The sequence below is a fragment of the Chlorocebus sabaeus genome, chromosome 11 (genome assembly GCF_047675955.1).
Source record: "Chlorocebus sabaeus isolate Y175 chromosome 11, mChlSab1.0.hap1, whole genome shotgun sequence".
Classification (NCBI taxonomy): Eukaryota; Metazoa; Chordata; class Mammalia; order Primates; family Cercopithecidae; genus Chlorocebus; species Chlorocebus sabaeus.
In genome coordinates this window covers 19,316,809-19,329,309 of record NC_132914.1, presented here as the reverse complement: position 1 = coordinate 19,329,309, position 12,501 = coordinate 19,316,809, and the positions used below count along the sequence as shown (strand labels likewise).

Genomic DNA, 12,501 nt, shown 5'->3' with positions numbered 1-12,501 from the left:
TCCTTTCTGCTCTTTGGAAAAGGGAACACAAACTTGCTCTAGAAACGACAGCTTCGTACTAATGACTGGTCAACCTGAAATCATCTCCATTGTGGAACATGTGTCTGCTTACATTCATTCATCCATGCTCACACATTCATAGCTGATCTTACTTGGTAAAATGACTTGTTGCTTCCAGGTCTGTGTCTTGCGGACGAAGATTATTATACACATATTTCAGGTCTTGAATTCCACTTAGCTCAGGCAGTCCTGCATATAGCATCTTAACCACAACAAGAACAAACAAAGCAGAAAGAAGACAGAATAAATGCAGACATAGTCAAGCTTCCTTGATTAATTCTACCCAGAGACATCTAGACCCAAGTTTGCATGGCAATGTCTTTCAGTTTATATACATGAATGCACATAAGTTCATGCATTTTAACCTCTCCTATTATGTAGTAGAGACAACAGCAATAACAACTATAATAAAAGAATCACTATAATTGGAAAATTCTTGTAGATTAATAATTCAGTTTTATTTTCATCATCAACCAGTGAAGTAAACATGATACTATTATTCCCATGTCAGAATTTGTGAACCTATCATTTAAAATCTATGTGATTTTGAGGAAGTTCCTTAACCTCTTTGAATCTTCATTTTCTCATTTTTAAAATAGATACAAAATGAGAAAGAGCTTTATACATTACAAAATATTACACAAAGATTATCTAATAATACTCATTTTACAGAAGAAAAGCTTAATCTCCAGAAAACTGTAAGTGATATGTCCAGGTCAAAAGATGTTCAAACATAGAGTATAAAACTCACCCCTCTGGTTCTTAATCCTATGTTGTTTTATGACTCCATGATTCTCACTAAAAGAATACAATTTTCCCTACTTAAGTGGTGACTATATTTTACTAAGGCAATAAATAGTTAAGGATAAATTGTATAAGGTATTTTCCTGCTAATTTTCAGGAAGATATTTTGTTTATATTACGGTGTAGACTGAAGGACTTATAATCTCTTTAGTTGTAGACAATGTTTTTTAGAAAATAATAGAACTTTCTAAACTAAATTTGAACTTTGCAAAAAGAAAAAAAAAAAAGAAGACTGTTATTGGTACCTCTGTGACTATCTGTGACTAAGATGATAAATTATTTACTGCTCTGGGACAAAGGCCCTCATACAGTAAGAAGTTAAGAATAATACTATCCATCCTTAAAACAAAGGGTAAAGTAAGAATATGGTTTTGGAAAGTGGGTGAAATACTGATTAACTTGATGAAGTTCAAATGAGAAAAAGGATGGTATAAAAACTATTCTTTTTTTCCCACCATTCCCACCCAGGCTGAGGAAGCAGCATATATGGAAAAGTGAGATGTACAAAGGAAAGCAAGATGTCTTTAATGTGTCTGCAGAAGGAAATCCAGGCTGGCTTTCTGGAACTGAGTATTACGTGGGTGAGCAGCAAGAGATGGGAATGAAAGGCAAGTAGGATAAGACATTCTGGCAACATTAAGGATGTTGTACTCTATCCTAAAGTACAAAAAAAACCAAGAAAGCTCTTTAAGTGTTTTAACATGAGAGTAAGAGATTTAATTGTGTCTTGAAAGATCATTGTGGTTACGTATGGAAAATGGACTAAAATGAAGCCCAATAAGAGGCTAGATTAGGAGACTGGTTAGGAAAGAAGATCAGCCATTGGATTTTAAATAAATGTAGAAAGTAGAATTGAGAAAACTGGGAGATTGATTGGACATATTGAGAGGGCTGTGAGGGGCCCAAAACACACGCTGTAATACAGATTTGACCGTCATTAGCATATAAATGATAATTGAAACCAAGGAGATAGATGAGGGAGTCCTGGAGAGTTGTCAACTGTCTCTCCTCCTGGAAGATCTATTAGCATCTTAAACTCATGACATCTAAATTACAGCAAATTCTCTTCTCGCATAAACTTTTCCTTCTTTTTTTCTGTTTCATTTACACTGCCACCACTGCCCAACTAACAAGAAATTCATATCTTCTTTGATTCTCTCTTTTTCCTGGTTCCTACAATCAATTACTTCATTCTATTAAAAACACTCCTCAGCAGTCTCTTGTATTCATTCCCCTTTTTCATTGTAATTATCATTGTCCTAATTCAGCCCCTCATCTTCATTTGCCTAGATATCTTGAATAACTTTTATCTTGTTCTCCAATCCTTATCTCTTTAATTACATAAACTCTGTTATCTGCCTAAGATCCCAGGTATATAATGGTACTTCTTCATTATAAGCATACAAACTTCTAGTTTGTCAAGTGACTAGGTACTAAAGTCTAAAATCCTTATTCTGGTCACAAATGTCTTTAATCACATTATAACTTATCACTCCAGCCTCATCTTCTACAGAGATTTCCATCTGTAGCACAGACTGGGCAAACTTGGTTACCTTCATTTACTACATGTTATGCCCATGCTCATTAAACCTCCACACATACATTTTTCTCTCAGCTGGAATTGCCTTTTCTCTCTTTCCTTGTCTACTGAAATTCTTTTTCAAGGCTCAGCTTCCTCTTTGAAGCATCACTGATCCTCGTGATGAGATTTAATGACTGCTTTCTTTGTACAATCATATTTTGGTTCTACTTCTTTCATAGTACTTATTGCTTCCTAGCTTTTACTGTGTTTTGTTCATATGTATGTTTGTCACGTTAGATCTTAAGTTCTTCGAGAACAGGAACTGGATTTGTATTTAATGTTGAATTGTGTACATTGCCCAGGATGGTGCTTTGAAAATAGCTAGATTTTAATAAATGTCTAGTATAATGAATGCATGAATAAATGAATTAAAAAAATACATGATTCCGGCTACAGTAACCAAAACAGCATGGTACTGGTACAAAAATAGGCACATAGACCAATGGAACAAAACAGAGGCCAGAAATAAGGTTACACAATTATGACCATCTGATCTTTGACTAAGCTGACAAAAACAAGCAGTGTGGAAAGGACTCCCAATTCAATAAATGCTGTTGGGATAACTGGCTAGCCATATGCACAAGATTGAAGCTGGACCCCTTCCTTACACCATATACAAAAATCAACTCAAGATGGATTAAAGACTTAAATGTAAAACCCAAAGCTATAAAAATCTGGAAGACAATCTAGACAATACCATCCTGGACATAGGAATGGGCAAAGATTTCATGATGAAGACACCAAAAGCAATCGCAATGAGAGCAAAAATTGGCAGGTGGGATCTAATTAAACGTAAGAGCTTCTGCACAGCAAAAGAAACTATCAACAAAGTAAACAGGCAACCTATAGAATGAGAGAAAATATTTGCAAATTATGCATCTGACAAAGGTCTAATACCCAGCATCTATAAGAAACTTAAACACATTTACAAGAGAAAAACAAAAAACCCCATTAAAAAGTGGGCAAAGGACATGAACAGACACTTTTCAAAAGAAGGCATACATGTGACCAACAAGCATATGAAAAAAAACTCAATACCACTGATCACTAGAGAAATGCAAATCAAAACCACAATAAGATAGCATCTCACACCAGTCAGAATGGCTATTAGTAAAAAGTCAGAAAATAACAGATGCTGGTGAGGCTGTGGAGAAAAGGGAACACTTATACACTGTTGGCTGGAGTATAAATTAGTTCAACCATTGTGAAAAGCAGTATGGTGATTCCTCAAAGAGCTAAAAGCAGAACTACCGTTAGACACAGCAATCTCATTGCTGGGTATATCATTCTACCGTAAAGACACATGCACACAAATGTTCACTGCAGCACTATTTACAATAGCAAAGACATGGAATTGACCTAAATGTCCATCAGTGACAGACTGGATAAAGAAAATGGGGCACATATACATCATAGATTACTATGAAGCCTTACAAAAAATGAGATCATGTCTTTTGCTGGAACATGGATGGAGCTGGAGGCTATTATCCTTAGCAAACTAATGCAGGAACAGAAAACCATATACTGCATATTCTCACTTGTAAGTGGGAGCTAAATAGTGAGAACTCATGAACACAAAGATGGAAACAACAGGCACTGGGTTCTACTTGAGGGTCGAGGGTAGGAGGAGGGTGAGGAGCAGGAAAGATCACTATTGGGTACTGGGCTTAATACCTGGTTGATGAAATAATCTGGACATCAAATCCCTGTGACAGAAGTTTACCGGTATAATAAACCTTCACAGGTACCCCGAATCTAAAATAAAAGTTTAAAATAAGAGAGAAAAAATACTTGATGCTATTAGGCAACGAAAACATAAAATTAGCAAATTTAATGCTGACTACTAAACTTAACAAAATCAACCATAGGAAGACACATTCCCGATAGTCACTAGAATCTAGATTAGGTTTTATCTTACTAGTTCTGTACTAAGAGGTATAGAGACTTCTGTATGCTCGTTGAGGCAGATTTCTTCTTTATCACACCGTAACTATCCATTTTCTAAGGACAGGCTGCTTCTGTAAGGTCTGAATTGCATTCCAGTTTCTCTGGATACCCTGAGTTCACACCTGCTTGGTTAGAACTCTATCAAACATTTCTCTGGAAAGTGGACCCTATACTTACTCGTTCCCTTGCCAACACCCACACACATAACCCACACATGTCACACACTAGCCGCCAAGTACAGACTGCTTCATACCAGATGAACCTATAATAGTTCTCTCCCCACCATGTTTCTGACTAAAGGTAACATGCGCCAAGTTTGCCTTATTAATGTGTTCTGCTCCTTGGAGAGGAGACTTTGAGTGTTGACTCTGCATATCACAGAGTAAGGATGGCCTCTTAGCCGGGTGCACTTAGCTGTGTCTCTTCTCTGATCCCCAGCCACATGGTTCAGGTGCCTCCCACTCCAGACTGCATGGGTAATAACTGTAATGGGGGCAATAGCAAAGGGAAAGGGAAGCTAGAACAGGAAGTGAACAGATACAGGTAATGAATAGATATCTCCCTTTTTAAAGGTCAGGAACATTTTTGAAGTCTTTACTTCTGTTCTCTTCCTACTGAGTCCACATTTATTTTAACAGTTATGCTCAGAAAAGCAGACACTCTTCCCCATCACATAGAGAAGTTAGAAAGATTTCTGATGGGAAATATCTGATATAATAATGGGTGTGATAAACATTTTAAACTGGGCAAATGGTCTCTGTGTTCTCTGGAAGCCTTCCATAATAGCTGATATTGATTTTTTAATGAGAGAAAAGCTGATGAAACACAGGCTTTTATTTTCGTGAACTCAGCCGGCAACACTCTTGGGTCTCCTACAGATGTTACTTTTAAGCAAGATGGGAATTTCATGGATTACTTTTTCCCCTGCTTTTCTCAGGAGTAAATAAAAAGCAATATGGATATCTGGAGACATGCTGCTCTTTACCAAGGATGAGCCATTAACTCTGTAGTGGACCCACGAAATGCTTGTGGCCCATAATCCTGGGGACTGATCATTCGCACAAGATAGAATTTATAACCCATGTCAAGTATTTCTCAAGTTGTAACTGGGTCATGGTAAGTAGACTGAATTCTTTTTAAAGAATTTAACATAAAAGAGTCAGGTTGAGACAGAATTAACAAATAGATTACATACATAAGTAGAAAATAGTCTTTCACTATTTAAACCAAATTTAAACTTGGTTTTATTTTATAAGAAACTATACCAAAGAAAGTGTGGTTCTGAAACCTTCACTAAATGCTTTGATGATCTATAGAGTCTCATAAGATACACAATTGAGAAGAAGAGAGTTGAGAGGTAAATGAACAGAAACTGAGGTAATAACACGGTGCTGTTTTACATTCATTAGTTTAATTGGTCCACATTGCTTCTGATCTCTATTTCAATTTCTGTGAGAACCTAAATCTAAGATTATATATTTACTCTGGATTAGTGCCTTCCACTGCCAAATTTTCTTCCTTAGCCTAAAGGAGCTGAATAATTAGAGCATAGAAGGTTTTTTTTGGATATACTATATTCCAGAAATTTTTAACAACTGATTAATGATAAATTATTTCAATACTTATGAATAAAATACCATATGGCTACTTCTTTTAAATAAAATATCACTATATATTCTCTTTGGCGATTGTTTAATATATCATGACTCAATGCTGAATACTTTATTAAGGTATGTAGAAAAGTTTATTAAACAAGAGAATAAAAGCCCACTGATAGCTTTCTGAATCTATTTTTTTTTTTCCAAAGAGCTGTTCTTTCACATTATTTTAACATGCTCAGTTTTCATCAGTATAATTTTAGTGTCACCTGAGAAACAGTGTAACTTATATTTATGCTTTTCTGTTTTGGGTTTATTTTTGAAATATCTGGAGCAGGTTAAAGCAGTTGTTAAAATTTGGTACTACTCCTCATATGTAGTTATTTATATCATTATAGGCATTTAGAAGTGCTGGACACCTCGGTTATTATTATTATTATTATTATTTTGAGATAGAGTCTTGCTCTGTTGCCCAGGCTGGAGTGCAGTGGCATGACCTGGACTCACTGCCAGCTCCACCTCTCGGGTTCACACCCTTCTCCTGCCTCAGCCTCCTGAGTAGCTGGGACTTCAGGTGCCCGCTACCACACCCGGCTAATTTTTTGTATTTTTAGTAGAGATGGGGTTTCACCCTGTTAGCCAGGATGGTCTGGATCTCCTGACCTTGTGATCCACCCACCTTGGCCCATAATCCCATGCCCGGCCACACCTCGGTTTTTTATGTAAATTAATTTTATCTTCCTCAGTAAATTGAAAATTTTAAGACTCTGGGTTTCATCATATGTTAATGTATCCTTGCAGTTTCTAGCCTATGGTAAACAAGAGCTCTTGATTCTACCTGGATATTTATTATTTAAATGGGGTCAGAATCACAGACTTAATCCTTGTAGGGTTTTTTTTTGTTTGTTTGTGGTACAGTCACATTATAAACCATAGTCATTTCATACTTGCAAAATGGCCTAATAGAATTGGGAGCTAGAATGCAGATTTACCAATAAGAATCCTTGGCTATTACTGAAAAGCCAACTTGTAGATTTTGGAGATGTGTAGAGCTTTATATATCCACTTTACACAAGAAGAAACCAGTATATTTGCATACGAAGGACCTGTTTATAATATTTTTAGAGATACTTATCTTTCAAGGCAAAGTGGAGAGAAGTAGGGTGAATATGTTGTTTGAAAGTTAAAACAAGACTCTAAATCAAATCTTCCTTGCAACAAAGTTAACATTTGTTCTGTACTAACCAATGAACTTTTCTGTGGTGATGGAAGTTTCCTATCTGTGCTGACCAATGTGCTACTACTAGCCAAACGTGGCTACTGAGTACTTGAAATGTGATCAGTGAAACTGAAGAATGGAGTTTTAAATTTTGTTTAATAAAAATTAATTTAAATATAAACAAACATGTGACTAGAGGATATTACATTGGACAGTGTTCTTATAAATTAACAAGGATCTAGTATAAGAACATAAATGAATTGAATGGCAAGTACTGTGCTAAGTGCTTTTTGTTAATGATCTGTTAGGGTTATTATGAATTTTAAATCAATTAGTACACACAAAGCAATTTAAAACAATTAATACACATACAGCACTTAGCACAGTGCCTAGGCCATGCAAAGAATTCACTGTTAGGTCATTTATTCATTAACTCTACAAGGTAGATGTTGTTATCTTCATTTAATAGATAAGGAAATAGTATTTTGGGGGTTAAGTAACATATCGTGAAGAATGTAGCCAGTAAAATGCCAAACTAGGATTGAAACCCAGAAAGGTCTGCCTGCCACGTTTGTACCCTTAACAACATGTGGTAGAATTATTGTCATCTGGAAGTTTTAAATCAGTTATTTTTCATAGACTCCAAATCCCATGCTGATAGACCAAATGTATGTTTCCCATGTATAGTTTGCTGCAATCCCTAGTGTGTATGTACGTGCCTAGAGGAATCACTATATCCCTCTCCTAGAAGATATTTCTATCAGATTTTTCTTCCTTCATGGTACATATCTGGTCTCCATCTCTTTAAATTGGACAGTGGAATAAAACCTTAAATTTTCCCCTGCTGGTCACAAGAGAGTGTGTAAGACCATGACTCAGTACACCTAATGCATACCACTAAAAGTTGAGTCGCTGGCAACTCACTTTCCAATTTTGACCCTCAGTTTCTTAATGTGGGAAATTGGCAAGTGATCAAAGGTGGAGTTTGGAATGGAGAACCAGGGACAATTCTTGCCTGCTCTACATTAGGTTGTCATGATATATAAGTGAGATAGTATATATAAGGCATTTTTGAAAGGTCCTAATGCCCAATATGACTGAAGGCATTATTTTTAAAATGACTGTCCTTGAACATTAGCCAAAATATAGTGGGATAACCCCTACATGCATCAATATTGATATGAATAGGAATGTTTGAGACAATAACTATGAAAGAATATATTAAATTATTCAGGAATATGTTTATAAGCTGTACAATAGTACTCTCAGTTTGCTCATTCCTTTTTCTTCTGAATAGCTCCTTGGGGAACTCCAAGCCATTAGTAAAAATAGACTACTGAAGCAGAGGCATAAATGAAGCTTATTATTTTTGGTTTTTTTTTCCCCAAGGGACTTACCATTTCTAGCAGGTTCAAGAGCAGTTGGCTGTGCTTTCTGATAATATTATAAGCACGACAGCAAAGTTCCACAAAATCTTGGAAATGCTGTGGGTTTTTCCCACCCTCTGTAATAAAGTATTCCATCTCTGAAGTAAAAATGAAAGGAGCTCGGTCCCTATAAACCAAAAACAGTAGCAATCATTCAAAGGAAGAGAAATGGTTTGTCAGGTTAAATCAGCAGTTATAACGACTTATTTTCATTTGAATTTTCTTGTTTTTTTTCTCTACTGTAATAGATACATTTCCTTCATTGTGAGACAGCTTGAGAAACTGCATAATTGTAGGCTTTGAATAACTGGGCTGCAATAGAGAGAAAAGGATAAGATATTTTACAATTCAACTATATTGTCTGAAATGTTTAGTTCTAAATTACATGTGGAGGGGAATATTATTCATTAAAAGTATCATAAAGGCCAATTCAGAGTGAAGGTGATATTTATGGAGTCTTTATAAAAAGTACATTTTCTGCTAAATTTTGATATGATCAAACAGATGTGTTTGACCTTATAGTATTAAAAAAATTGCCTTAAATGATGACCCTTTAGGAAAAAAGTCTGGTAAAAGCTAAGAAAAAAGCAGATGTTAACAATTCACTGGCATCTGCTTAGTGAAGGGGAAAAAAGGTAGCTATATTTTATTTCACACTAGACCCAGTAAAACTGCTGATCAGAAAGGAAGAATATGAATAGACCATGTTATTATGTAAGTAATACTGACTACTGTAGTCTAAGGATGGAAAAATAAGAAAACAAAAGACCAGAGAGAAGATGGTCCCATGTCCTCCATCTTTGTTAGTTTTTTTTTTAATCATGTAATTTAAGATATGGATAGGCCTGAGATGAAGTATTAGCAATTCTAACAGAGAATAGCAGAGAGAGGACTGGAAACATCCCTGTTTGAGGAATTATCACTCATTAAATAAGAACACAGAGTTTTGGTACCCTAGGCCAATTTAACACCAATTTGGTGAAGGGTTAGACCAAGTAGCAATTTAAAAAGTCATGGATTATTGAGGGAAACTCTTATTTTTTTAAACAATAAAACATAGTTGTTTTCTTTTTGTTGCTATGCTTAGCTATTTTAGCAAAAATACAATGGAGTGAAAAATTTCACTAATCTGACAGTTAATGAAACCTTTCAGTAGTATGGATATTTATATCAGAAAGCTATAACTTCAGCAATTTGTGGCAGGTTTGGGACAGTGGAGTCTAATTTCAGGCAAAATGTATAAAAGAAAACAAACACCCTAATATTTTGGCTATGATTATTTTATTTAGAAAATTTATTTTGTAATCATGCTACCATAATGCCTGCAGGAAAGGCTGGAATACCAGTACCTTCACTTCTGTTTATATTCATTCATTTCTTCAACAACATTTATTGAGCACATACATACACTGAGGCCTATGTCTAAAGTATCATGTCTAAATTTTAAAATTTTGATTCAAAATCCTTTTTTATTTGGCCTTCATTGACTTATCCAACCTATGTTCTATGAATTAGTTAACAAGTTCTTGACTTTAGCCAAGCTGGAAGAAGAGATTTTGAAAACATGAGATAAGATATAGCATAGGTTCTAATTCCGGACCTGCTATGTCTCGATTCTTCATCTCTAAACCACCTAACTCTTAGAATTGCTGTGATGATTAACTTAGGAAATGTACATGTACATAAATGCCTGACACATAAGGAGGGTGGCACATTTGTGAATTGCTCACACTAGAGAGAGGCTCCTGCGGAGGCACAGACTGTGGGACTGTTAGCCAGGTTTCTAATCATGGCTCCACCACTTACTATAGTAGTTCTATGACTCTGGGTGACTTATTCTCTCCATGCTGCTATCTCCTTCTTTGTAAAATGGAGATGAGAGCACTTGACTCTTGATCTTGTTGAGAGAATCAAATGGGTCATACCACATGCAAGTGTTTAGAACATAGCCTAGCGTGTAGTAAGCACTCACCAAATTTTAAATAGTATTGTCTGCAAACAGCCAAGTGTCCTTATAGCTGAACCTTGTTATCACTAAATTTCCTTGCCTCTTCAAAAATCTATCAGTAAAATCTCATCCTTATTCCAAGGTTTAATTTACTCTGTGTTACTCCATGTAACCTCTCTTGCTACATAAACCCATAAGTGGATCACTGAATTTGATAGCATTTTTTATATATCACTCACTCATTCATCACTATTGCTATCATTTTAGTAGAGTTTTAGTAATATAATAGATTTTCATAATCAGAAAAAATTTTAATTTTATATGTAACAGTTTTCTAATAGTTTTCCCACTGTCTATACTGTGTTTACTATATCGAGTAGAACTTTGGAAATACTTTTAGAAGAGTATTAATTTTTACAACTTCCTGAAAGTTTTTCTCCTAATCTGATGAATATACTTTTCTCTTTTCCATAAGGAGAATTATGGTGGATCAAATTAATTTCTCTTGGAAGGTTTCTGTAGTTATGCTCAAGTTCATGAGATAACACATTTCCTTTGTCCATGGTCACCATTATTAGAAATCAGATGCGGAAACACCATAACAGAAAGTTAAATACACAAGAGAAACATATACAAATTAAATAAAATATAAAGTGATATTAAAGAAACAAATTTCAGTTGTGTTTAAACATTATCATAGTCTAAATTTTCAGTGGATCCAACAAAATAAAATGCTATATCTTTTCTGAATGATTTTCATGACTCGCTTCTGAGCATTTTTTTTTTAAATCTCAGAATTACCCTAAACTTGTGTATAAATGAAAAGAAACCTCACATGTGCAAAAAAATCCCATCTATTCCTATAAGATGTAGAAACTTCAGTTGGGATGTAATTTATCAGTGCACTGAAATGTAAACCTATTCCTACATTATAGAATTAATGTGTTGGAGTTTATCTCTGAAATTTAAGCATTACTTATAAATCTGAGGTATAAATTGGTTGTGACAAAAGGGAATATTCTAAACTATTTGATCTCTCATGGTCTGTACTGTGATTACATTTTGAATTATATATTGAAAATCTCTTATTTATAGCTATATAAATAAATTATAGATATTTCTTGTTGTGACTATCCTATCTTTTGTTTTTTTCCTCGATTAATGGTTTTACCTTTGCTTACCAAAGTCCCACCTGTTCTTGCTTTTTTATCTTTTACTCATATTGTAACTACTGGTTTCTTTCTTCCTTTTTTTTTTTCTCTCTTTCTCACCTGATGTTCTAAAACTGATTTAGAGGTCAGGACCAAAAATCTTGTCTTACAAGTCTCCAATTAACCCAACCCTTGTCAGATCAGAAGTCTCTCTCTCTCTTTTTTTTTTAATCCAAATGACCCGTATGATTTTCAAGAGCAGAGGAAGTAGTCCACCTTCCTTTTACATAGTCTTAACATCGGAAACAATATTTTGACGTTATTCTCTTATATGCAATGAATGCAACAATAAATAAACATAGTTCATATAGTGAAGAGCTTGTGATACTTTGACATTTATTTGGGAAGGTCGTAAGTACAAACATATTTGTAATGATTCTGTCATTTTTGTTGTCAAAGTTAATATTTTCATTAACTTATGACCATTTTCCCCGGAAGTTATTATTATTTTTTAAATGCAGAGACTGAATATTTTACAGATTTCCAATAGGGGTGAGAAGTGAGTTGGTGGTTTAAAAATGTATATATACTTAGAAATGTAAGAACATTTATATTACAGATAGTAATTATTAAGCAGACAAATAAATTCACTTAATATAAGAAATAGCAAGAGGCTGGGCATGGTGGCTCACACCTGTAATCCCAGCATTTTGGGAGGCTGAAGGGGGTAGATTACCTGAGGCCAGGAGCTTGAGGCCAGTCTGA

General features: G+C 34.9%; 1 protein-coding gene across 1 annotated transcript in view; it reads right to left on the bottom strand.

Annotated features, from left to right (window-relative positions):
- PIK3C2G (phosphatidylinositol-4-phosphate 3-kinase catalytic subunit type 2 gamma) overlaps positions 1–12,501 on the bottom strand; it is a 383,353-nt gene that overhangs the window by 112,880 nt on the left and 257,972 nt on the right. Inside the window, 2 exon segments of the mRNA XM_007967793.3 lie at positions 153–262; positions 8,608–8,764. Coding sequence (XP_007965984.3) covers positions 153–262; positions 8,608–8,764 — 267 coding nt within the window.